Source organism: Mesocricetus auratus, unplaced genomic scaffold, assembly GCF_017639785.1.
Source record: "Mesocricetus auratus isolate SY011 unplaced genomic scaffold, BCM_Maur_2.0 Super-Scaffold_100015, whole genome shotgun sequence".
NCBI lineage: Eukaryota > Metazoa > Chordata > Mammalia > Rodentia > Cricetidae > Mesocricetus > Mesocricetus auratus.
The window spans coordinates 31,639,935-31,667,602 of record NW_024429198.1 but is presented as its reverse complement, the minus strand read 5'-3'; the positions used below and the strand labels follow the sequence as shown (position 1 = coordinate 31,667,602).

Genomic DNA, 27,668 nt, shown 5'->3' with positions numbered 1-27,668 from the left:
CCTTTTCCTCTCCTGGTATGTTGGTGGTTTCCCAGGTGTGAGCTCGGGTACTGGGCAAGCCTATGGGTGGCACTCGGCCAGTGAGATTGAAGATTGACGCTGTACCCTACCTAGTCAGTTGTTATGATGAGTTTCTAGTTTGGCCAGGGATGTCTGGCTTCCAGGGCTCCCCAGTATCCAGTATTAAACAGTGGCCAGACTGCAGTCTCTGGTGAGGGGAGGTCACCTAAGTAAGGCTGAACTCCAAGCTATAACAGTGAAAGGCAAATACAAGATCCTACTACTGTGGGATACCCAGAACTGGCAAGTCCAGAGAATGTGCTGGTGGCCTCAGTGAGCATGGAGTTTCTTTATAGGATGATGGAATTATTCTGAAACTTAATGGGCTACATAATAATATAAATGCACCAAGTGTGTTATATTAATGGTAAGTGGTTAGATTTATGCCATTAATTTCACCAAAGATAAAGGGTCTTTCAACAGTGAAGGCACTGAGTTGTTTTTCTTCCATCCCTCTGAAAAGCTGGCTGAATGTCCAATTGTCAAAACAGCCCGAGTGTCCATGGTTCTACCCGTACCTCAGGCTGACCCAGGAAACAGCATCTCCCAAGGCTCGTGTGTAGTCCTCCTCCTGTGGGGACCACAGAACATGGGCCTCCAGGGCGCAGCCCAGATGCTCCCATTGTAGCTCACTACATGACGCCGCCATGGTCATACATAGAAGACCTAGCACAGTGCCCCAGCGAGAAAAAGGCCCTGAAGAAAAGCTATGAGGCTGCCACCCAGACATGCTGCAGAACTGCCTAAGCGTGGAAGCCTCATCAAGACTGGAACAGCACAGCACATCACATGATGCTGTGGACCCAGAATCAACTGTTTCAGTCTCCCTCCCAGTAGGGGCACTGGCCCAGAGCTAAGTTAGCCTAGACAGAGAGGTGGCTGTCTCAAGGCAAGGCACATTGGTTCCGAGAAGCAGGCAGTCTTTAACAAGTGCTGCTCCTGGCTCAGACAAAATTCAGCTGCAATCACTTAACTTATCCAGATGTGAGATATTCTGTCCTTTGCCAATGACTGTGGCAAATCTCAAGGACTCCCATAGACCACTGCTGCTTCCAGCCCTGCTTGCCTATGCCAGGAATGCCGCATGCTATGCCCTTACAGCCACAACCCTTCTCCCTTCAAAACTTAACTTCCTTCTGCAGCTGGCCTGGGATCTTCATTGCTTTTTTTATCCCAAAAAGGAAAAGGGTGTCCAGCTGGTCTACAGGATATAACAGGTGTCCCCGCCATCACAACAGACAAAGATGATCATAGAGTCACCACCTTAGGCATCTCTTTATTAGGACCCGTGTTCACGTCATTTGCAAATACAAACAGATACTCAGCAAATACATCCAGTTTAAAAACATTTTACGGCTCTGAATACTTCATTCTAAAATGTGGGGTGGTTCATTATTTGTCAGGGAGACAACTCCATCCTCAAGTGACCAAATAGAAAACAGAAACTGCCCTCTGAAGGTCTGTTCTGCAGGTTCCCCTTTGAGAACTGTGGGACAACTTCAGGACTCATAGAGTGACACTGTGCACATTATCATAAACAAGCTTGGTCTCTGGGGCTCAGAAGAGACCAACCCTGTTGTGTTCTATTGTCATTGCTCAGAACTCGGTGCTGTTGGGCCTCTTCTGTGGACATGACAGTACAGACAAGCCACCATCTTCCTCAGGCTACATGCCAGAGAGGATGAGCAAAAGTTTCTGTCTTGCGACAAAAAACTGTGTATCAAATAAAACTTAGAAAAATAAAATAAAACATCTGGAAAGCCCACAAGTTAGTTCTTGGCAGAAGCTGCAGGTTCTGGAGACTGAAGGAATTCATAAGGGTCATGGGTGACATCCGGCTGCTCCCCAACACTAAGGCGAGAAGGACTTCCTGTAGGTTTAAAAGAGCATAGCATTTAAGCACACCAAACAGATCTGCAAAGCTTATGAAACCAACATCTATGATTGATATCTACAGAGATCAATGTCCTCCCTGTCACCACACACAGGTGCATTCATATCCCAATCTCAATCAGGGCTGCATGGAAACTCCTCAAGCTCTACTTTGATAGCCTGAACACAAGATGATCAGAGTAAAAACCGAATCTTAGTCTTCTGGCAGCTGCAGCCAGGCTTCCTTTGAAAAGATCAGGATTCATTCTGTGCACAGCAGGATGCATGTGAGGTCACAAGAAAACAACGAAAGTGGAGGCCAGGGAAAGTCGCTCCTGAAGGTCGAACTCACTTGCTCTATTAGGCAGATGGATACCTGTAGCTGAGGTTCCCACAAATACCAGGGGCTAGAAGGCCACAGAGAAGAGACACACATTACTCGAGAAGCTAGCATGCAGTGTGTGATGCTGTGTTCACCAGACTGAAAGTTAAGAGGTTGACTGAGCAGAGATCTCAGGGTTGATCCGGAACTATAATGGCTTTGCTGAGCCCTGTGACGGGATGGGACCCGTGTGGGACGAGGAGGCTCTGCTGTATGTGAAGGACTCAAATGAGCACCCACATTTGAAAGTGCAAAAGCAATCAAGAGGTGATGGGAAAAGGGAAAGCAAAAAAGGAATCCATCCAGGTCACTCAAGGGCAAATGGGGTAAGATTTGTGTCAAGCCAGAATTCACAAGGAAAAAGCAGGAAGCCAAATCCTAAAAGCCTAAGCAACAGTTCATAGAAGACTTAAGTGATAAAACTTCAAAGGAAAAAAACTTAATGGGTAAATATGCCCCCACCCTGCCCCGGTTTATTGTGTATAATTCTCTCCTGTGACAGAGTACACTTGGGATGGAGTTAAGTGTGCTAGCCCAGAGCCTGTCAGAACCAGTGGCAGGCATGGCAGGCCGAGGCGAGGGCAGTCCTGATTTCCCTTGGTCTTACGTCAGAAGGAGCAACACAAGCGGCCCAACCAAGACTGTCCGGGGCAGGGAAATGCACAGTGGCCCTATGGTGGCAGCCCTGCTCCAGGATGAGGGGGCTAAAGGCTCACGGAAAACAACTATGTTTACAGAGGTCTAGATGGGGTAAAGTCTCCGTCCACGCACACATGCCATTCTGGTGATGAGGTTGTGTAGTGCTGTGTTGGACCTTGATAATGTTTCCTTTTTAGTTGCCTTTTAGCCATCCAAAACCAGTCAGGACTTGTTTCGTGGCCTTCGGAGACTTTACTCCTACTCTGTGAAAAGCTTTCCTTATGTAATGGCTGAGGGCCTTGCAGACTAGAAAGAGCACCTGGAGGTGAAGCAGCAGTCACAGTCTGAAAGGAGGGAGGGCCCGCGCTGGTGAGTTACAGTCTGAATGGAGGGAGGGCCCGCACTGGTGAGTTACAATCTGAATGGAGGGCCCGCGCTGGTTAGTTACAGTCTGAAGGGAGGGCCTGTGCTGGTGAGTTACAATCTGAATGGAGGGCCCGCGCTGGTGAGTTACAGTCTGAATGGAGAGCCTGTGCTTGAGTCATTTGGGAAGAAGCAACTTCAGCTGGCTTGCAGGGGTGTCTGTGGGTCATTTTCTTATTTGCTAATTGATGCAGGAAGGTCCAGCTTCCTGCGGGTGCTATCAACCCTGCATTGGAAAGGTAGCTGAGGAGGTCGGCAGGCAGGGTTCCTCTGTGGTCTTGCTTCAGTTCTTGCCTCTGGATTCTACCTGAGCTCCTGCCCTGGCTTCTCTTCGTGTGAAGTTTACGATGAAGTAAGTAAGCTCATCACCAAGTTGTGGTTAGTGTTTTATCACAGCAACAGAAAAGCTAACTAGGACGGAAAGTGTAAGGCTGTTGGGTGAAATATGCTGAGTGGGCTAACTTCCCGAGTTGGAGAGGAGACCCCTGAGGCTCCTCAAACCGCTGCACGACTGTTAGCTGCATGCCAGAACGAGACAGTAGCTCTCTACTGCTGAGGCACACATAAGGTGGCTGTAGGATATGGAAACATCAGACTGAGCTGCAAGCTCTCTTTCTGCTGGTTGGTTTTCATAGTGCTAGATGGTGTTAGGTGAGCTACTGCTGGGGAGAACAGTCATCAACAGTCTTGCTTGGTTATGGACTCTGCCAGCCACCGTACCAACATGCTGTGTGTGGTAGTTTGAATGAGAATGGTCCCCTACGCTCATGTATTTCAATGTTTGGCCCTCAGTTAGTGGAACTATTTGCGAAAGATTAGGAGGTGTGGCCCTGTTGGAGGAGGTGTGCCACTGCAGATTGAAGTTTCAAAAGACCATGCCAAGCCCAGCCCAGTATCTCTCTCTTCCGGCCTGCTGCTGTGGATGTAAGCTCTTAGCTACTGATCCAGTGTCATGACTACCTCCACCCACTCCTGCTATGATGATCATAACTAATCCTCTGAAACTGTAAACTGTAAGCAAGCCCCCAACCAAGTGCTTGTTTTTGTTGTTGTTGTTGTTATTGTTTTTTGTTTTGGGACAGGGTTTTTCTATATAGTTCTGACTATCCTGGAACTCACCATACAGATCGTGCTGGCCTTGATCTCATGGAGATCCACTTGCCCCTGCCTCCTGAGTGCTGGGATTAAAGGTGTGTGCTATGTCTGGCACTTTAAATGCGTTATTTTATAAATTGCATTAGTCATGGTGCCTCCTCACAACAACAGGGCATGCTCAGTGACAGAAGGGCGATACGACGACTCATGTGCAACAATCTACTTTCTGACTGAACTAACACAGGAAGAAATTCACATATATACTGTAATCCAGGGCAAATGCCAGTGGCTAGGGAGGTCACAGGCCTCAGCAGGGAAGCAACTACCATGCTTTGTTAAATGGCTGTGATATGCCCCTCAGTCTGCCTTTGAAACAATTGTTTATGCCCATAGAGCACGATTGCTGTCAGCCTCAGTTCTGAAGAATAAAAAAAGACTGCTGATGTGGCATAAGATGGAGGAAAATAATCATATCATTTACCCCAAAGCTTAAGGAACATCATGGAAGGAGAGACGATAGGAGTGACTTACCTATGCTCCTGCAAATAACCCCAATAAACTCACAGGTTCACTAAGCTACACTTGGGTGAAATTGTCTCTTTGGGCTGTTGTCAGTGCCACATCTGGGGAAAACTCATACAACATGCTCAAGCATTTTTAATGAATTACAGAGCCAGCACCTCAGATCCAACACATGGCTGGGATACTCGAGTGTTAGTGGTGAGGCTCATCTCTCCTTAACAAAGAATCCCCTCACCAGGGATGGTTACATGTTCTCCCAATAGAAAATGAACATCCTTTGGTTGATACAGCCAAGGAATAAAATACGGAATGGCAGAGGACAGGTGGCCACAAATCTGTAATAAAAACACATATCCTGGCCCCACAGATGCGCAAGGGTTTAGAGACCTCCCAGAATAAACCACTGTGCGAAGGCCACCATCTTGGTCTTTTAGGCCTGATCCCCCAACTCAATGCAGGCTCCTTCTACTTGCTTGTGTGAGGTCCTTACCTGGAGGGTGCTGCTCCCTTTCAGAGGCGGTGGACAGAGAGCTAAGGTTGGAGGATGGCCGGGAGCCTCCTCGCTCTGCCTGTGCTTCATGTAGATCCTGTAGGAGCCTGGCTGTCTCGTCCAAGTTCAAGTGGCTGTCGTCATGGTCAAGCTCCTTCTTCACTTTCCCTAAATGACAAAAGTGAGGCTGTGCTGGTAAATATAGTCGGCACACAGGCTAGACAGAGCACAGCTGCTGTGTAAGGCCACTGCCGGAGGAGCTCACAGCAGAGGGAACCCCATTTGACGACTACCAGGGCTGGCAGTAGGCAAGGGAGCAGCCCCAGAGTCTCATTCAAGCAGAATGCCATGTTGAATCTCAGCCGCCCAATGCGCCAACACTATGGACTACTTTGTCAATAGGAAGGATGTGTCTGTCTGATGCTGGCCTCCTGCCACACACAGAGAAAGTGGACAGAGTATGCAAATAGGTACACTTGGTCTCCACCCAGATCCCAAGCCTAGGAACAGACTAGTGCCCAGTGTTGACTTGTCTCAGCAAAGAACTACCCTGAACCTGTGAAAAGACACAGCATAGTCAGAGGAGCCTGGAGCCCACCTTTACTCTGTATTAAGAGAGTGGCCTCAGGAACATTACAGAAGATGAGAAAGAAAGACTGTAAGCATCAGAGGATCAGGGAGTATGCTGGGAGATTGTGTCTCCTAATAGTGTCAGAAACTACACCCCAGTCTCACCAACATGACTGCCCAAACATGGGCTGGACAAGGACAATGCCACGATGGTCATGTCAAAGCAGACAGGAAAAAGCCCACGAGGCCTCAACTCTACCCAAAGAACTATAGGCAACTAAGGAAAGCTGCAAGTGGGGAGAGGTGGTCTTTCCCAGGGAAGGGAGCCTCAACTGCCCAATGCCAAACGGTAAGCCCTGAAAACATACATACCAGAAACACTACGTGGAATGAACAGGTTATATTTAGGAATATATATGTATCTACATATTCATTATATTCATGTAAGAATGGTTAGTGAAACCGGGCGGTGGTGGTGCACACCTTTAATCCCAGCACTCGGGAGGCAGAGGCAGGCGGATCTCTGTGAGTTCGAGGCTGGGCTGGACCGATAGCCTCCAAAACAATACAGAGAAACCCTGTCTCGTAAAAACAAACAAACAAACAAACAAACAAAAAGAATGGTTAGTGAAAAAAAGAGGCCATGATTTGAAAGAGAATGGAGACAGATAAATGAGAAGGTTTAGAGAGAAGGAGAGGCAGAAATGAATAAAATAAAAAACACTAAAAACAAACAAAGTCCCCCAAACAAACAGACTCAAAAGGTGTCCCTGGGCCATTTCCAACAAGACCTGGGAATGGTTCATGGGGTCCAAACCACTTACTGGTCTCAGAGCACAGGGTGTCACAATCCAAAGCATTACCAACCCAGCACCCGGGATATGAACTCAGACTCCTGTAAATGAATCTATAAAGCAGCAAGAAAACATGTTCCACACCGTGGCGGCTGAAAAGGCACAAATAACTGAGATAAAAGTTAGCATGCAGAGCTGAACAGAGTGTCTGGGGCTAGTACATTAGAGGATTGGGAGACAAGTTGCGTGGGACTTCCCAAGATTAGGGTAGCAGCATCTGTGTTGAGACACTACCAGAGAGAAGGAGACAAGAGCCCTCAGGTGCTCAACTGGCAGAGGGCATGGTCAGCCTCAGCAGGCAGGGGACACTGGCCAGGGAGCTTACTTGTATAAGATCGTAGGCTGGTAACTGAAGGAATTATAGCCAGGAATTTCCACATTTGGTAAAGGATATGGAAACCCCAGGGTCTGAGAAGTGTAAATCTAAAGAAAAGCAAACCAAAGTGCATTATAACACAACTTCTAAAAAGTTGTCAAGGAAAGAAAAATCTTACTAGTACCAAGATAAAGTTGGTCTATATGCAGGAATATGCACCAAGCAGCCTGGGCCACTGTTCCTACACAGACTAGATTCAGGCCTGTTTTTCAGGGAGGCAGGGAGTCCCCATCACTAACCGACACCGGTTTATGCAGAGAATGGGTTACAACTACCCTTATGGGGTCTGGAACCAATATAGGCCAAGCCAGGAGGAGTACATGTGGTGGCACCTAAACAGTCCCCACCCAATCAAAATGTTGGTTCTGGGGACCTACCAAGCTTGTTGTCACTGCTCATCGAAGGACTGAAATGTGCTCCCTGTAACTATGGGATTACAGTTCCTTGGGAGCTTGTATCTGGTTCCCTCTGGAATTTTCCTTTGTGCCTTCTTCCTCCTATGAGTTTTATTTTTTTGTCATAAAAGATCTTAGCCCTGAGTCCCAGCAGGCGTGGCATCTTGAGGACTAGAGCAGAGTTGACCAAAGACAATGGCAGATCTGAACCCATCCCTAATAACTGTGGCAGTGTGAGGCTGGACAGACTTCATTGTTTCCTTTATAACACAAGAAAGTCTACTTCCTCAGTCTGCCACTGCTGACGCTGGGCCATCTTCACTATAAGATGTGCCTCCTCTCCATGTATTAACTTAGCATGCCTCCAGGCACCACTCCAGAGGGGGACCGCAAGGCTAAACAGGTATATGCAAGGAGCAGCAAGGAAGTGATACAACACAAAACAGTCAAGGGACCTAGTCGTCCTCAATCCTAGGTGAAGGACACACCACACACCCCATGGGAGACAGCAGTTCCTAACAGTAGAGGGCTTCTCCTGCAGGGCATGCGCATACTGACCCACCATGGACCTGATCAGCACCAAGCACCTCAGCTACCAAACAGGTAGAGCTTCAAGTCAGGAAGGCACAGGGCACAGCACCAAGGCTAACTGCGGCTTCTGTTCAGAGTGGCGTGCACCAGACCTGTCTAGGGTCAGTGACAGATGCCAAGCCTAGCAGTCTGACCAAGGGAGTCTGAAGTAAACACACTTAATATTTATTTCCTACTCTCTTACAAACCAGTGCTTGTTGTTGTTTAGTTTGGGGTTTCTGCTTGTTTGGTAAAAGGAACTGTTCACGCTACAGCAAGCACTCCACCACTGAGCTGCACAGTACTTCTGATACCAGCCTTAATTGGGTTTTTAACTCATAGGGAAACCAGCAGATATCACCGGGGTGTCCTTGTCCTCTAGCTTTGACACTGTCCCCTGGAGACAGCATCTGATCCCATATGCTGAGGGTACAGTTAGGCCCTAACCACAGCCCCAGGGTGTTTCTTGTTCTGACTAGTGGTAAGTTAATCCCACGGGTTCTCCTTGGCTGTGTTATTTGCCTGGGCGGCTTGTGAATACAGAGACCACATGATGCTCTCTTACTACATCACATATCACAGGAAGGGCGGGAGTCCATGTGAGAAGACACACAAAACAGTGCCCAGGATGCCTCACCCAGAGAGCTGAGCATGGACACATCCAGAGAGACATCGGGATACGGTTTCATTGACATGAAATCCAGAACAGGGCCACCACTATCTCCCAGTGGGTCCCCAACCTAAGAAGATGAGGAAATATTGATTAAACAGACAGCACAAATGTTAGCTAATGTCAGCTGTATAAGTCAACAGGGCGCGCTAAAGTTGAGGCCAGTTCTCAGTAAGTAACATGAATGCACATTACTCTAGAGGCTGCAGCCCAAGGAACATGGAATCCAAGCTTATTAATGGAAGCACAAATCAACGTCCAGGGACCTACTCAGATTGACACAGCTCTGACTTTCCTCTCTACTAAGAGCAAACAACCTTTTGCTAACTTCTTAGGGAATTCATTTATACTATGGGGATATGGGAGGTAGGCCACAGGGAGACCAAGCAGACACATGGAACTCAAGGGCCTAGTACCACCTTTTTCAGGAGCAATGTGGCAGATGCCAAAAGCAAAGGTTTCTCTCCCAGCAAGGGTGAGTCTGAGGTTTCCCAGGGCTCTGGGAGCTCCTGCTGCCCAGCTTCTGCCTGTATCCACAAACTAAGGCCTCACAGCATTCCCGGGATCTGAGGCTGGATCCCACAGGTACACAGGCCTCTGCTGCCAGTGGATAAACTTTGCAGCACAAGCCCGTAGTGCTGTCTACCATGTCAAGTCACACAGGAAAAGGGGCCCCCACCCTCCTTGAGGACAGTGCCTAGCTGGTTGCTTTGAACTTGCTTCTGAGCTTAGAAAATTATAGCCCTCGGTTCAGGTCACTAAGGTAAGTAGATAACAGGAAAACAGCAGCCACTGAAGTCCCTCTTCAGAAACTAGCAGCTCCTGAATGGAATGACAAGAGGCTGCCTGGCCACTCACCACAGTGACTAGTGACCACACAAACCACAGAAGCTGAGCTTCTATTCCCATGCTTGGGAAACCCACCTTCACTTCATCTGCAGGTCTCACGGGGATGCTCCTCCTCTGCCAAGAAACGAGATAGGAAACAAGGTTTTCCATCAGTTTTACATTACAGGGAAATTCGTTTACATTACATTAACAGGACTCTTCACAGGCGGCAGTGAATTGAGACCATGACTGGTCAACTCATTCCCTCACCAGCCAAATGCTCAAATGCCACCCTGGGTTTGGGGTGAAGGTGGATATGGGTAAGAGGATTCCCACATTTATATCAAAGCCAATATTTAAAACAAACTGAAATGGGCAGCTTGAGAAAAACAGGCCTCGATGTTTAGTCTGGAACATGACCAAGTACCAGAGACTGGATGTGGTGTGATGGAGGCAGTAATGACTCTGCTCTACTGCGGAAATGACATGAGCTACATGTTCCGCATGGTTCCTCTGTCCTGTGCTCTGGCAAGAGCGTGCCTTTAAAAACACCCTACTTTAATGCACATTCCTTGAAAAGGGATCATTTGGTATGTATTTCCACATCCATGAATTTGGTCCCAATGTTTCTGAGAGTTGGTTATGCAATTATTTTCACCAACTTTTAATTAGAAATATGACCTACATTTTACCATCTGTTCCTTGCAGAAGACTTGCAGAAGGCATTACACCTTGGAGTACTCAGCACCATTTTTACTGTTGCTGTGTATGTGAAACTGTCCAATCCTAATGATACATCAACTCAACCTTACACAGTGAATCCAGTGTTTACCAACAGCACAACCTCATTTTGGGAACACAGGGAGCAATTTCTTGCCGTACCAGACAAGATGTAGCTAGAAATGGCATGTGCTGGGCCGGCAAAACGCCTCATCAGGTGAAGGCACTTGCTGCTTGAGCCTGACAACCTGGGTTCCGTCCCTGGAATCTACAGTGGAAGAAGGCACCTGACTCTCAAAACTTAGTCCTCTTTTGTTCGTATGTCCACCAGACATTACACAAAGTAGTAAGGAAAAGGTTTTAAATACATGGTCTGTGCTAAGGCTAACTTCTGGAAAGAAATACATATGAAGAACGGAGACCAGAACAGGAGCCAAGCACATGTTGCCAGGGCTGAATTCTGGATAGGGCACAAGATTTCTCTGCTCATCTCCAGACAAGGAGGAGGCTACCAGGCCAATATAGTTTCAGAGCTAATGTGGACAGATTTTTTTTAGAACTCCACCCAGTCAGAGCAGAGACCTTGGGGGGAGCTTTGGCCACGAGAAGAGACCTAGCAACACCACTCTTCAAGGTTATGGGCACACAGTCCTGGAATGATGTCTGCCCTAGACCAAAGGTCACAAGTAACTTCCTGTCAAAAATGAAGATCAATACTCTTCAAAGGAAGAAAAAAAATCTTCAGAACTGAAGAAATAGTTCAGTAAAGTACTTGCCTCATAAGTATGAAGACTTGAGTTGGATCCCTAGAACCCACATGAAATGCTGGACATTGTGTCCAGCACTGGGAAGATGGAGACAGGTAAATCTCTGTGTCCATCAAGCTAGTTCCAGGTTAGAGAGATCTTATCTGACACAAACAAACAAAAAACCCTCGAGGTTGACCTCTAGAGTTCATATGCACCACACACACACACACACACACACACACACACGTAAAATCCAATCATCCTTGAACTGGCGTGTACCTCAGTGGTAGAACACTTGTCTAGAATATAAAAAGCTCTGCATTTGATCCCTAGTAATGAGGGAAAAAATAACCCTAGCAGTACTGTCCAGCAGAAACTGCACTTCATATACGTGTCTAATTAGAACAGAAACACACTTTGGCTTGTGAACATGCACACTGTGGATCTGAGCTGGCCTGAGGTTACGGTGTGTCAAGCATAGTCTTGACGGACACATCACAAACAGTAAAGACACAAAGGCTACAGGTGCTTCTTCAGAAACAATGCTAGTCTCTGTTTTAGTGGAAGGAAAAGTCCACCTAGACCCATGCCAAGAGAAAACAAAGGCAAAGATGTTCAGATATACTAAAGCTGAGAAGAGCTCAGTCTTCAGATCTGTGTTGTAAGAAAATAACGTATTTTTCGGGAGGCGGGAGTGGGGGTAAGGGAGGGATATAATGATGGCCAATGAAAAACACATGGGCATAAGAAAGACACAAAAAGCAACTTCCAAACCTTTTTAAGACAGCTTTTAAAAAGCTTAACTTTTGTTTGTTTGCTTTGGTTTTGTTTTTCAAGGCAGGGTTTCTCTGTGTCTTTGGAGGCTGACCTGGAACTAGCTCTTGTAGACCAGGCTGGTCTTGAACTCACAGAGATCCACCTGCCTCTGCCTTCCGAGTGCTGGAATTAAAGGCGTGTGCCACCACCACCCAGCATGGATAAAAAACATAATTTAAAGCTCAATGAGCCAGAAACAGCCAGCGATGACCTCAAGAGCCTGTCCCCCTGGAGTCTGGTGGGCTGGATGGGCTCTCTGCACTGGAGTAGCACCGAAAGTTAGACCAAGAGCCTGTGCCCACAAGGGCACATCAACTTCCAATAATCCACCTGCTTCAGCTGGAAGATCATCCTTGAGTGATCGCCACCTGTGATTTGGTCCAGGAGGTCATCTACCATTTTCTTGCTGTAGCTCCCAGCATCCTTCACAAATTCCTGCAGGCTGGAAGGGAATCGTGTGAGGTAATGTACTGAAGAAGTATCACATTCCAATGTCAAGACTCATGGCCAACAATGACAATGATTCTGATTCTAGAAGTCCACTGCCAACACCTCTCCTCAGTCCTCTGGAGCTTCCCGGGTACGTGGAGGGGGGGGGGCGTTGGGGACATACCCAACTGGACTGACAGCTCTCTAACCATTTTCAAAGTGGTTCATGCAAAAAAAAAAAATGACTGAAAGATCCCCAGGAAAATTAAAGAAACGAAACAAAGAAGCACCAAAGGCAGTAACATATGCAGGTATACAATCCATATAAAATTATAAGACACACTGCTTAACCTAAAGAAGGCTGCCTGCACCTGCCAGTCTGACATTTAAAAGTACAGGCGGCACGGAATTAGAAGTGGTAAGTGGGCAGATATGGAGGGGTGGGGGTAAGACTCAGGGCACACTTTTTGGTTCACTTTGATTTCTGAATCAAATGATTTATTAAAAATAAATAAAATTTATGATGTAGTCAGAGGACAAAAATCCCCTAGAACAAAGCATCAAGGATGACTTCTTAAGAGTCCTCGTCCTTGAAGATCATCAGAGAGAAGCAAGGCTGCTGGCCTAGAGCTAAAGCTGGATAAACCCATTTGCTGACAGAATACAGAATATAGGGTATCTGGGATACCCTGACCATGTGGGCAGAGGGCAGATCTTGAGGATGGAGACTTAAGGTGCTCAAAGACCGACCCTGATGGACCCACGGGCCTGGCCATTTCTTTTTGTATTGCCCCTGCAACTGTGAGCGGCTGCCATCTTCAGGTATTTCTGTGTGACATGTGGAATTCAAACACATTCCAGGAGCAGACACTTGGGGAAGACTGTAGGATGTTAATGGCCTGGGGACAACTTTCTCCCTCAAGGAATAGAGCTCAGGAGATAAGGGCCTGCTAGCCAGCATGTACTAACTGTGGAACTTGACCTGCTGACTTGTCATACTTTTCTCTCCTGAAGGAAACCTTTCTCTCACTTCTATTTTTACTGCCTCTTTGGTCACAAAAATCTGGGTCAGGTAGGCATTCATTTATTAAGGACTAAATAAAACTTTTCTGTTTTGTGTTTTCAAAGATTCTAATTTTTTAGAGGCTAGCAAAGTTTAATTATCCATAAAAACTTAATTCTGCAAAGAAGGCCCACTTCTATTTTATACAGAAAAACAAAAACAAAATACAAACAATATGGAGATGCAGTCTTGCATCTGTGTTTTTAAAAAGATTTATTATTTCTTTTAATTATATGCGGGCAAGCATGCCTGTGTGGGGTGTGTGACCATGACTGCAGACGCTTGCTGAAGAGGGAGTTGGATCTTCTGGAACCGACGTTACAGGTAGTTATGAGGTACCTGACATGAGTGCTGGACCTGAACTCAGGTCCTCTGCAAGAGCAGTATGCACTCAGTCACTAGGCCATCTCTCTGCTTCATGCTACATTCTAGGCTCTTTATGGTCAGAATTTTGCCTATGTCACCCCACCTCACCCCACTCAAGCGCGTCAGTTTCTGTCCTAACCTCAGCACTACAGAATGGGGCTGTATTTGGAGACAGAGTCTTCTGAGAAGTGATAAGGTAAAAAGGGACCACTACGGTAGTTGCTGATTCAATCCTGACTGGTGTCGTAAGAAGAGGAGGCCGTGACAGAGGGAAGGCTGTGTGAAGACAGGAGAGAAGACAGTGCCTGTGTTGACCCAACATCACTGAATCTTGGGCCTCAGCCCTCCAGCTTTCAGTACAGTGTGGCCTTCTTTAGTCCTTGGTGCTGACACTTGATTACTATGGCTCCAGATGACTAAGAGTTTCCAGGAAACAAATCTCAGAGCAACTGTGAAAAAGCTTCTTGTAAGCATGCAAGTCTGCTAACACATACTTATGCTACAGCCTGGATCACTGCCTTCTTCAAACTGTGCTGAACTGCAGGACAGAGGGGTGGACAGCGGCAAATCCTACTGGAGCTTGTGCTGACCCCGCCTTGCTGCCGGTGCTATATTTCCCAGAGCTCACAGCAGTGTCAAGCTGCTCACATATATGTGTGACCTGGCTTACCTCAGTGCACACTGCACACCAGTCTCGTCTCCATATGCCGAATACAGAAGCTCCATCTCATCCGATTTCAGGTCCCCAAACACTGAGTTGTTCTGCATGGAAAGTGCAGTGCTGGCACTGGAGAGGAATGTAACTAGAGAGAGGGAAGCAGAGGGAAGGCCAGAGTCACACTCAATGCACAGCCGGCATGGCCACAGCCATTTTCCCTTCTAACCTTAGCCCATGCCTGGTTCTGCCTTTTGCTTTTTTTTTTTTTTTTTTTTTTTTTTTTTTGGTTTTTTGAGACAGGGTTTCTCTGTGGCTTTGGAGGCTGTCCTGAAACTCGCTCTGTAGACCAGGCTGGCCTCAAACTCACAGAGATCCGCCTGCCTCTGCCTCCCGAGTGCTGGGATTAAAGGCGTGCGCCACCAATGCCCGGCTCCCTGCCTTTTGCTTTCTGCTCGAGCACAAACACAGAAGCAGAAACTGCCCGTGGGTAACTGCACTGTCTATTCAGCACCCCGTTCCACACCTGTGGATCAAGGGCTACAAAGCGAAGACTGACCCTTGGGTAGAGATGAGCTTGGACAGGCAGAAGTGATTCTTGGGACCAGTCAGTTCATGGACCCCCTCTGGCAGAACCAGAGCTGCACCAACACAGAGCGCACTCTTACCCAGGGTTGTAATAGAAAACCAGATTATGTCTACGTGGCCTGGCAATTCTCAGTCTCTACTGACTGCCGCTATGGGTAAAAGTTACGCTATAGCATTCTCTCTCTCTTCTGTTGGACTTGACAGCTGCACACCTTCTTTTTCCCTGTAATGAAGATGCCTCCTGGGGATAAACTACTGAGCTGAGGACCAAAGACAATCAACATCTCAAAAGCAAAGTGTGTGCAGTATCGAGAGTGGCATAGAGGCAGGTGTGGGTAGGCCACACAACACAGAAGGCACATTTAACCGAAGGTCCAAATGCAGGCTGGCCTCTAATATCCAGAGATGTAGAAAATATCATTCCAGAAAGGAAATGGCCTCTGCTGAGGCTGCACCAAGCCTCCTCAACACCAGTGTGAGTGATGGCAGAAGCTTACGGTGCAGAGGTGACCTGAGCTGCTTCTCCAGAGAGCCATAGCAAAGACGAGGGCCACAGGAAGCAACAGAGGAGAACAAAAGCGATGACGCGGAAAAGGACAGTCCCACCCCTGCCCCTACACTACCACTCAAGAAACAATGTGCCCAGGTAACTACAGAGACAGAAAATAAAACGAAATGTCAAGTCTACAGGAACATGCTAAAGTGTTCCACATGGTTTTAAAAGAAAAGGCAGAAGAAATGTCATCAAAGCACATCTAGACCAGGGATGGCTGCTGTGCCTTCAAGAGTAAGGAAGTGGAATCCCTTTCAGCTGAGACCCACAGAGAAACACCAGCCCTTTTTTTTTTCCTTCAAGACAGGGTTTCTCTGTGTTGCTTTGGAGCCCATCCTGGAACTCGCTCTGTAGACCAGGCTGGCCTTGAACTCACAGAGATCTGCCTGCCTCTGCTTCCCGAGTGCTGGGATTAAAGGCGTGCACCACCAGCGCCCGACAGAATGTTTTCAGCCTTAAAGCAAACATCTGTGCAGATAGATAGACAGACAGACAGACAGACAGATAGATATCAATGACACCCCAAAGCAAGCCTGGCACACACACTACAACACAAATGGGTCAAAGCAAGCCCTGTAAGCACCCAAGCACACACATTCCAAAACACACTAGTAGATCCATTATAAATGTAGACCCCACAAACACAAATATACCTGCCCCTCCCTCATGCCATGCTGCCACCCACAACCACCTTGTCTAGGTCTCTTGGATGCCAGGCAGCTCTATCACCCTCCAAATGGTTACTGCAAGTCTGATGTAAAAAACGAACCCCTCCATAAGAACCAGCAGGAGCCTGAGTCAGGGCCCCTGGGGAGGGAGGGAACGGCAGCCTGTGTGAGGAAGCTGAGGAGCTCAGTCTGAACTCACCCTTAGTAGAAGCAGAATGCAAGCAGGAACTCTCCACTGAGTATGACTTTAATCCACCTGCTTTAATGGAGCTAAACTTGACTTGTCTTAAAATCTGGATCCAGTCACAGTAACAAAACCATGAAGAAAATCATGGAGGAGGGACTGGCACTTTCATCATCCCCACTGCCAGCCAAGCCACCCTTCAGTCCCTGGGAGCTGCCACCAGTCGCTGTACTTACCTTTACTTCTTCTTTCATCTTTGAAACCTAATGTCGTAAAACCTGGGAGCAACTTGCTAGATAGGGAACTCAGGTCCACAGGGTGTGTCTCCTCCTCTGCAGAAGACAGGAGAGGAAATGATCAAGCCAGCTGATGGCTCATCAGCAGTGGTGAGCACGCTCTCTATAGCACCTTGCACAGGGAGGGGTGGGTGGGGGCATGCAGACTCGACGAAGCCCCAAAAATGATTTTGCAAAAGCAAACTAAAATTCTTAAAACTAATATCATTTCAATTTGCTTTTGCAATTACCCGAAAGTCAACACCATGAAAAAAAAAAAAAAAACATGTCTGGCACTAAACAGATGGTTCCATTGGCAAAGTGTTTGCCTTGTCAGCATGAACTTCTGAGTTCAATCCCACAAATCTGTACTTAAAAAAAAAATTTAGCCAGGCATTGATTTTGAGGCCAGCCCGGTCTACAGAGTTCTAGGATGGACTCCAAAACAATACAGAGAAACCCTGTCTCGAAAAAACAAAAGCAAACCAACAAAAAATTTAAAAAGCCACAACGGTGCATGCTCATAATCCCAGTGTTGGGGAAGTATGGACGGGTACATGCTTGTCCTTGTCATGTCTGTGGGTTATCATGCCAGCAATACTTTCCTTTTGCCAACTGCTCACTCAGCACCTATAGGTGATGTTGACTGTGCATCCCCTACGTGCTCATCTGGTTACACATCTGCTTATTGGTTTTCACACACATCATTTCTCCAATCCTGACAGGAACCTCAGTTCCCACACTGGCTTCCTAGCCTACGCACAGGCTACCTCATCTAGTTTCTCCTGAAGACCACAGAGACTTGTTTCCACCAACAGTTAAAATCGGAGCGTCTGTCCTGTACACGCTAGAGACAATGAAACATCCTGTTGATTGAGGGCTGGGAGAAGAATGTCAAAGGCCAAAGAGCTGAGGGAGATGTCCCCCTGTGCAAGAGACTCCAGCAGAGCAGGAGTGTGTGAGCCAAATCCACTGTGTCTCACCCTCTCCAAGTGTGTCTGTGGGCATACTGCAATCCCAGGGACCCAGTCACAGGCACAGCTGCTACTTTCTCAAGATGTTCTGATGAATGAAATACCCCTCCAGGCTGGTGCGCCTGGTAGCATTCATGTTTCCTCTAAGACCTACTCTGACATGTTCACCCAACCTTCCTTCCAGAATACTTCTGAGCTCCAAGTATGTAGATCAGCATTTGGCCCATGAGATAGTACTGGCAGAACTCAAGTGACGAAACCTTCCTACATCATCAGTGAAATTCAGCCCTTAAGAGTCTATCACCACCCTGAGAAACCCACTGTCGGTCAATGACATCCCAGCGCCTTTCATGATACACACAGACTCCACTGTGCACACATATGCCACCTAGGATGTGTGTAGAAAAGGGAAGGCAGGCAACTGTCCCGCAGTCTCATTACCAGTAGTGGTGACACGCGAATGTGTTATATATGCTCTGTATCTCAGAGCACGTACAGAGTTCAGAGGACAACGTGCAAGCAACCAGGCCCTGCACGGCACCCACCATCAGCATCAGGCTCAGCTGCATTCACCACACTGTAGAGCAGACTTCCATCTCCAAGCTTCTTCAGGTACCCCATCTGCAAGGAAGTAGCATCCAAGTGTCATCCCCCAGGGGAAACCTTGTGCCATCTACTAGAGACATGTGACATGCTAGTCACTCCTCCACCAGTTTTTCCATAAGAAAGAACCAGACACTCCCTCTCACATGTGCAGGGACTGAAGATTGGCCTGCTTGTGACTGATGGCACCTGCTCATGATTACATATACCTGATTAAGACTGAGGATACCTATATGTGGTCAAAGCACTGCTTAGGCAAATGACCCCTTCCAAAGAGTTTCTGAAATAAAAGCCATGTCCCAGAAACAAAAATTAAAAACCATCCATTAAGCATGAACAAAAACGAGATGAAGAATGCTAGAAAAGTAAAAGGGTCATACCACACTATAAAGCTCTGTACCTCCATCTCTAAGTTAGGTAGAAACATCACTCCGCTAGAAATCTTCCACAAAAGGTCTTGACTATTTCCCATAGTGACCTGCAGTCTCAAATAGGGACTGTATGTCAGGGTGTGGAAGATGTACATGCAGATGAACTGTGCAAGGAATTGGCCAGATGTATGAAGAATAAGCTCTTGTGACTGTAAAGGCCCCTGGGACAATGTCAGAGAGCAATATAACAAGTAGGGCAGAGGCAGGCGAGGCGGGACCCTGGAGAGAGGGCACCAACTATTAATGTACCCAGGACACTAGAGCCAGGCTTCTCAATACAGGACCACAAACAAAAAAGGAAGAGACATGACGTGGCCTGTGGCATTGGAGGAAACGGGAAGTTTCACCAGACAGCTAAGATTTCAGGGTATGCAAACACAGTCACCAACACAGCTACTCTAAGTTGTATGTATACATGGTGTGCATCCACATAGGTACATTGCCTGGCTCTACCTGGCAGCGTTTTACCTACCACATGGGTATCTGTCCTGGTTAGTTTTATGTCAACTTGACACAAACTAGAATTATCTGAAAGGAGGAACCTCAATTAAGAAAATACCTCTATAAGATCCAGCTATAGCCAGGAAGTAGCGGCACACACTTTAATCCCGGCACTCAGGAGGCAGAAACAGGAAGATCTCTTGAGTTTGAGGCCCGCCTGGTCTACAGAGCTAGTTCCAGGACAGCTAAGGCTACACAGAGAAACCTTGGCCCCAACTCAAGCTGGATGTAGTGCAGAAATACTATATTCTATGTTCAGGGTGGCCCTGCCAGTACTGTGATCTCTGAGGAGATAAGACCAAGACAGTCAGAGCTGATCTGGCTCTGGCCTGAACCCCGGGCATCCAGGAGGTACTCTGGCCAGATCCTAGTACACTCAGTTTTGATGGTGGTACCTGGTTGCAAAGGCTCATGACCCTCAGGTGAGGGCCACAGATACTACCTTGCCACCTGGGAGAAACCGGTTAATCCTGTCCCGAGCCTCATCCGCTGCGTGCTCTACCAGGGCTAGCACATGCTCCTCTGCAGTGCTGTCTGTCAGGCTGCAGGCATTCCCTTCAGGCTCAAACATGCAGCTGTAAGGCATGAAAACCAAGTGTCATCATAGGCACTGCCCGTTGCTCCCCAACAGTAGCTTCTATGAGCAATCCCCTTGCAGAGGCCAGCAGGGAAGTACTAGAAAGAGTTTAATCCTTCAGCCTCTCATAGTATTCCCATGTGCTCTAATCATGTCCTTATACCTAGGGTAAAAAAATTCAAACCAAACAGAACCCCTTATACTTTCCACATCTCAGAGAAACCCTTGTCTTCTTACAAACAGAAGAAAAAGTGGCAGAAATTACATAGGTTTTAAAGGGAACGTGACAAAGTCCCCCCGCACTAAAGCTGCAAGAAGCCCTGGGCTCCCTAAGGAGGAACAGCGCTGACTCAAGTGAGAAGAGCCGGCACTGTGGAGCTGCCTGTCCCCTGCAGACAGCAGAAACAGGCAGACAGGCTCCCCTCTGCCCTGGCACAAAGGGCTAAAGAGATGGCACAACAAGAGGGTGGCCTTTAACTGACACACCGCTCCCTGGAAATGCAGAGTCCCACGGCACTGGCACTGACAGTCACGCAGAATCGGTAGCATCTGGTGAACAGGCCAGGTACACATGAGGGCAGCAGGTGTCGCTGGGGAGGACAATGGGCAGTGCACCAGAAAGATGTGACTGCTGAGAGGGAACCTGCCTCAGGAAGATGTGTCCTTCTCCCAACTTCACACGCTCCTAGGCCACAGGTCGCTCACTAGCTCAAAGAGAGGTATACTGCATAAATAAACCGAGACCCCCACACCCATCACTTGTGTGGTACCCATCATTCCGTTCTAAGCTACTCAGTCACCCAATACAGCTCAAACCACACTCAGGGCAGCCACATGCTGGCAGTGACGGGGAGGAAAGAAACCATGCAGGCCTCCAATTTCCTATGACTACCTAAATGCTCCCTGGGGTCTGCTGCTGAAGACGTAATCAATGCAGCCTCAGTGCTCACTATCCACGAGACAAAGGGGCCTATGAAAACCTTCTGGTGTGCAATCTAGACAATGCTCTCTGAAGGTCCCTTAATTTGCTGTGGCCTGATGGACAGGAGAAAAGCTTCAGGGAGCCATGTCTGAAGCACCCTGACCTTCCTGATGCTCATCACCAGGCTACCCATCTGCCTACAGTACTACAGCAGTCAGCTTTCAGACACTGTTTCATGGCGAGTGCCGGTGACCAGGGTGAGCTCACTGCAACCGTGCTCTGCACAGTTAAGAATATAGGTCATCAGCAGGTGCTATTTGTGGAAAGCATATACTAAAGGGATGAATACTAGCAAACTGAATGCATATCACATAGTAATGACTAACTGGAAAATGGGGCATATACTAAAGGGATGAATACTAGCAAACTGAATGCATGTCATATAGTAATGACTAACTGGAAAATGCATTGCAGGGACAGTAGTGGGTCCCACGCATGTGGCTAGCACACAGGAGGGTGGTCTCTGTACCCTTGCATCTCACATTCATCAGCAGCATGAGTTGGGATGGTGGAAATGACAGCATGTGGTGAGTGACTATCTTACCCCACAGAACTGCCCTGCAAGATCCAGAGTCCGCAAACACACACAGGTGGCAGGCCAGTGGCAGCTATGAGACACAGTCGCCTCGTTTTGGGGCAAGCAGAACAGGGTGGTCATTTCCCTCTCAAGTTCTAGCACCAGGAAGGCATCCAGTTCAAGGCCTCTAGGCTACACCAAGGGGCTTCATGGAACCTAAGAATCCTTAGAGACCATGCTCCTCCATCCAGGATGAGATGCTCCACAGGTGCCCCTTGCCCTCGTTTGGGCAAAGCATTGCTGTCCTGCTTGAGGGCAGCAGCTCCACAAGCCTTACCTGATAACTTCTCTACTCGGCTTTTTTGATTTCTTGGTAGTTTCTACTTGCACTGGGACAACCTCGGGAACAGGTTCCTCAACTGCTGGGTCTTCACTGCCCAAGAGGGCTGCCTGCTGAGAGAAATCCATGTCCTGCATAAACGACATGCTGCGCTTCAAAGCTAACAGCCGCTCCTAGAATCAGAAAGGACAGAGCAGCAGGACTTTACCTCTCCCTCGGCCACGGGTTGAGCCGTGACGATGGGATGGCATGAGGTGGCCACGGCCTCACCTGGCCTAACCGCCACCTTCCCAGGCGCTACGGTGGGAATGGTTGCGAGGCTCAGCATTTGAGGTATGGCACAGATGGTGGTGAGGGAATGGAGGAACCCAACAATGTCCCTTGCCTAGGTAAGGCTTCCACAGCCCGGCTTACAGTTTAGATGTAGGAAGCCACTTGGAATGGCCAAAGGATAAGCTTGTACTGGTGAGGGTGAGTCAGGCTGCCCCCACAAAGCAAAACCACAAGGCTGGCTGTGATCCAGCAAGACTGACCCTAGATCCAGAACTTTTCACCAGCCCCATATAATGGCACCTCTAGGCTGTGTGAAGGTGCAGACGGGGGGCAGTGCCTGGAGGACAGGGCAGTCTAGAGCAGGGGTCAGCACCTGGGTGTGGCGGATGGATGAAGCGTGTCATTCATTGTGAGCCTGTGAGGCACAGAAAGTTAGAAGACTTCGGCTCAGTGCCATTGCTCTAGTGGGTTTCTTACTTTGCTCATCATCTTAAAGCCCGCGTGCAGGATCTTCTTGGCTAACTTGTAATACACGGTGTCTGGTCTATTGTAGGTCATCGCATTATCACACATTAATTTGAAATCTGCCTAAGAAGGAAAAACAAGGAATTTGCCATATAAGTAACAGCAATGTTCTCCCATTCGTGTCACATGATGCCAAATGGGAGGGAAGCTTAGGAAGGCAGATTTTTTAATAACGCAAGAGAGGTTTTCACAATAATCCATGAGTATTTATTTGCATAAGGCATTTCCCAGTGAAAACTGGTCTAAGTCTGGTCAAAATCTAGAATTTCCTTTTGTACGTTAATAGTAGATTTTATGAGAAAGACTGTACAAATATTTTACGAGCCCTTCTCTCCTCCAGCCCTCCTGCCTATCTGGTAGGAACAGAGACACAAATAGGAATAAGAAGCAACATGTGTGCTGCTTTAACCAGAAGTGAAAAATGAAGGGTTCCCCACTACTGACAGAGTGTCTCACAAGTATATGTAACTCCAGTCCGGGGATTACATGCCCTCTTCTGACCTCCAAAAGCACCAGTTATACATGTAGTGCACATACACATGTATACACATAAAATAAAAACAATAAATCTAAGAGAAATTATTTTTAAAAATGACGTGAAGCACATACACAGTGTTCAGTATGTGAGCGGGCACAAGCACACACACACACACACACACACATGTACATACACACACACATGTACAAACACACACACACACACACATACACACACACACACGTTTTGCAAGCATTATTCCAGAAAGTAAAACTCATTTACCTTAAATTCTGTGACCGATTTATATTCGTTAGCTACAATCTTGTCTTTCATTGTGCCAAAGTCCATGGGATGTTTTATTATCATTGAATACCCAGGAGCAATTGCATCCGTGACAGGAAAAGCAAAAAATCCATGCGGATCTTTTCTGAAAGCAAAGACATCTTCGAAGTGAACAGATTCTAAAGTCTAAATTTCTAAGTGACATGAAAATTTTTACAATCCCAAAAATTTATATAGCTAAACTTTAAATTTTCTTCTTAAAAGTTCAGTGGAAAAAACATATATGCCTCTTTAAGGATGTAACACATATTTTACATACAACAAAAATGACACTGTCCCAGCTCTATCCCTGACAGGCAATACTCTGGAGGCATCACCACAACACCAACTCCAGATGGGACAGATGGGACAGGTTGGAATGCAGCCTATGAGCCCCCTGGCCCTAACCTTGTGGCTTGCACCCAGTTTGTCCACACCCTGCTAGACTGGGAAGGGGAAGTGTCACGCATCTTTGGTGATGGTGGGTGGGATTCGGGGTTCGAAGTGTCTCAAGATGGGGAGGAGGCGGGGGGGGGGAGCGTACTGTAGAGGCAGGAGGTGGGACATGGGGTTTAGAGCATCTGGAGAAGGTGGGGTATCTGTCCCATGGGTAACAATGACAGGTGGGACACGGGGTTACCTCTGTAGCTGGCGGAGGAAGTGCTCCAGAAGCCTCTGGATGGGTGTGCTCTCATTCTCGGCTGAGTTTATAAAGAGAAAGCAAGGAAACAAAAATCAAACAGCAAGACTTCATTTCCCTCATTAGAAATCTCCATATTCATCTGCTTGTGGAACCTCAGCATCTGAAGCCCAAGGAAGAACTGAGAACTTGGGGGCACAGCTCCCTCAACACAGGCAGGCAGGCAAAGGGATACGCAGCATGTCTCAAGACCCATAACGCTATTTCCAGTTCCCATGACAATTCGGTCTGGTACTCTAGACAAGATATGGAGGAAGCAAAAGTGTGGGTGGAGTCCATGCTGGACTCCCTGGTCAGCACTTCACTGAGACTTCTCATTGTTTATCAGTACCTGCTTCTTACTATGAAGGAGAAGAGACACACGATACACACAGACCTCATGAGGACTGTGGGTATCAGCTGAGTCTCTGAGCTCACAGTCAGTCTGACAGCATTGTTCCTGACTGTCCAGGGTATGTCCAAAACAGCACTAGTTTCTTCCGTCCCTCTGAAGGTCACAGTGACTGCATTGTGTCGTTCAGATTCACTGAGGTCAGCAGCTGTGCCACTTTGGAGACAGTGTCTGACTGTTGTTTCTTGGAAATTTACTATGACAGTGAGCTGCTCAGGGGTGGGAGTTACTAGCAAATGGCCCATTTTCCACAAGGACTACAATAGCTATTTCAAGAGGTCCTGATAAATTGGGGGTTGTCAAATCCATAGTCAAAGAATGAAATTCTGAAGAGAAAATCCTCATATAGCCCAAGCAGGGATGAACATTTCTTCTGTAGCCATCACAATCTGATTCTAATATTAGTTTTCCTGATAACCCATGTTCTGACACCCAGCCTCCCCAGTTTCTCTCCAAGTAGGAAGAAACATTCTTGCCTAAAAACAGAGCCATTAGAGTCCTATACAGGAAGTCTGGGAGTCAGGGAATCCAAGAGCCAAGACTGAGACTCCTTGAAACGTCATTCCCAGCATGGACTGCCTCAAAGACCTCTGCTCCCTACATATCATCTTTAGTTTACTTTAAGTAACTCCAGAGCTACCACTGTAGGGAAAAGGGGCCAGCCAAAGAAACACACCCTGAGCAGAGCCCAAGAAACACACTTTGGCCCTGCAACCAGAACCAAAGAAATGTACCCTGACCCGGAAACCAGTGCCAAAGAAACACACTTTGTCCCTGAAATTAGAGCCAGTGAAAGAAATGCACCCTGGTCCTAAAACTAAAGCCAAAAGGCTAAAAGAAGACCAGAGAAAGAAACACATTTTGGTCCTGAAACCAGAGCCAAATCTGACCTTAACCTGTGCAGAAAACTAACCAATCCCTGAGCAAGAGATCTAACCATCCTAAACTCAGGGATTGAAATCTGACCAATCCCCACCCTGAAAAACTCCACCCCCTAAGAATCTCTATATAACCCTGTGTCTGTTCAGCTTGTGGCTGTTCATGCTGCCCCGCTGTTCTCTGCCACTCTGGAAGAGGGCAGCCACTTTCCTGAATTCTTCCCTCCCAATAAATTTCTTGAATGAGGATTGGGTGAAGATCTTCTTTTGCCGGCAGAGTAGAGATGACCCTGGGCAGAGCAGAGCTAGCAGGGCTTGTAACACTGTTGTGTGTGGGGGGGACACCTACCCCTGGCAGAGCGGTTACACTCTGCTCTCCACTCGCCTGGGAGCAGAGCCGAACTCTAGCAACTTCGCTCAGGAAACCCTCCCCTGCTGGAGCAAAACTGCTACACTGGGAAAATATCCCCAGCTGGGAAACCCTCTCCTGCCAGAGCAGAGCTGATACACTAGGGAAGCCTCCCCCTGAAGCAAGGCTGTGAGCTGCTATGCTTACTGTGACCTGTGGTATTCCTTGGCTCTCGAATGCCAGAATATCTTTCCATCCAAGCTGTAACATTCAGTATTCTTTGGCTCCCGAGTGCCATAATCCATCCCTGTCCATCCCATCCGATCCGTCAAAATGCTTACAACAATGAGAGCCTGTGTTGGGGTCTCTTCGTCCCATGGAGAATTCCCATGTTTCTATATGTGTTTCTTGTGTAACTCATGAAGGGCTACTACACAGAAGGTGCTGTTTGGAATGACAAAGCAAGTAAAGCCGAACTTCTAGACTGAAAATTGGTAAACTTTAACCAGATAAAAAAAGATACTGTAGGCCGGGCGACGGTGGCGCACGCCTTTAATCCCAGCAGTCAGGAGGCAGAGGCAGGCAGATCTCTAGTTTTGAGGTCAGTCTGGTCTACAGAGCAAGTTCCAAGACAGGCAGGGCTACATAGAGAAACCCTGTCTCAGAAACAAACAAACAAGCAACACTGTAGGGTTTGTGGGACACATATGGTTGGTCTCTACGGCATCTGTTATTAGATGCCCCCAACAAAAGGATAGCTGTGCTGCAGACAAGATAGAAAACGTGTCCAGGGACAGAGTCTTGCCTGGCTGTGTTCGGCAGGCCCTCACTGGTCGGTCTGGGGGTGGTTCTACCTCCACCTTCTTTCCAGGGTCAAAGGCGTCTGCCTCCCCCTCCGAGTCGCAGTGCTCCCTCTCCCGCTTCCGTTTCTTCTCTTCCTGTATCAAAGAACAGAGGCCACAGGACAGCAGGGGCTCCTTTAGATGGGTACTACAGGCCCGCACACCTCTGCCCTGGCAGACTGGGAGGAGGACCCATGCCCGACACTCCACCAAAGACGCCCTGGAAGCCCGGGTGTGGCCAGGCCATTGCAGCTTTACCTTCCGCTTCCTCCTCTCCTCCTCATCGAGGTGCTTTTCCTTCTCTGACTTCTTCTTCTTTTTCTTCTTCTTTTCTCTGTGTCTCTCGCGCTCGTGGTCTGACCTATCGTCATAGTAGCTGGAGTCGTGGCCAGATCCTGAGAGCTCTGTCACTTCACTGCCTCCCACCTTGAGCACCAGTTTCAGAGGCTTCTCCAGTGGTGTGTCTGTGTAATCTGCACACAGACCGGGAGTCAGACTTACAAAATGCTGCGTGGGGCTACTGCGCCCCTGTGAGCATCACAAGGGTGGGTGTCTGGCCTTGACGAATCTACACAGGAGGGAGTTGTCAAAACCACGGGGAGAAGTGGGCTCTCGAACTGACAGGGCTGTGTTCAGGTCCTCTCTCAAGCCACATGATCACCGCTGAGGCTTCTCAGGTGATCCTTCCAACCAGGGGAAAGGACATCACCCCGACCTGAGACCCAAGACCCCAGTTCCTTTACGGAAGTCCCTCTTTGTGTTGTGGGTCTTCCTGGTGTCAGAGGGGAGGTCCACGGGGGCTACAGGACCCGAGAAGCCCATGGCCTCTTCCTGTGATCTCCAGGAAAAGCAGCTGATGCCCTGCCCCAGGCCTAACCCCGCCCTCTCCCGGCTTGAAGCCCCTCCCTCTCAAAGGACCCCGCCCGCCTCAGGCACCTCCTCCGCAACCCCGCCCAGCGCAGACCACGCCCTTCCCCGGGAACACCGTCCCCCGCCAGTCCCCGCAGCCTAGACCCCGCCCGCGGGCTCCGCACCTTCGTACGACGAGCGCCACTCCGCCTTGTGCTTCTTGTGCTTCTTGCCCATGGCTGCGATCGCAGCGGATCGGGGGAGAAGCGGCTGCCCGTAGCCCGACCTGCGCCAGTCGGAAGTGGCCCCCTCCGCCACCGCGGAG

At 48.1% G+C, this 27,668-nt stretch overlaps 1 protein-coding gene across 4 annotated transcripts; it reads right to left on the bottom strand.

Moving 5' to 3' along the window:
* Window positions 1-1,311: 1,311 nt before the first annotated feature.
* On the bottom strand, window positions 1,312-27,667 carry Brd9 (bromodomain containing 9). 4 transcript variants are annotated; one of them, XM_013124289.3, is made up of 16 exons: window positions 27,529-27,667; window positions 26,753-26,967; window positions 26,458-26,590; window positions 23,975-24,035; window positions 23,296-23,440; window positions 22,488-22,598; window positions 21,735-21,910; window positions 19,764-19,896; window positions 18,332-18,407; window positions 16,774-16,869; window positions 14,560-14,692; window positions 12,362-12,473; window positions 9,843-9,881; window positions 8,886-8,988; window positions 5,484-5,651; window positions 1,312-1,930 (listed from the first exon to the last, which is right to left on the bottom strand). In XM_013124289.3, exons 1-16 carry the CDS (start codon window positions 27,578-27,580, stop codon window positions 1,830-1,832), a joined length of 1,854 nt encoding a protein of 617 aa, XP_012979743.1. In that variant the 5' UTR covers window positions 27,581-27,667; the 3' UTR covers window positions 1,312-1,829. The 4 variants fall into 4 exon arrangements, with proteins under 4 accessions (XP_012979743.1, XP_005065490.1, XP_005065491.1 ...); XM_005065433.4 differs by having other exon boundaries at window positions 21,735-21,850; XM_005065434.4 differs by having other exon boundaries at window positions 21,735-21,847.
* Window position 27,668: the final 1 nt, after the last annotated feature.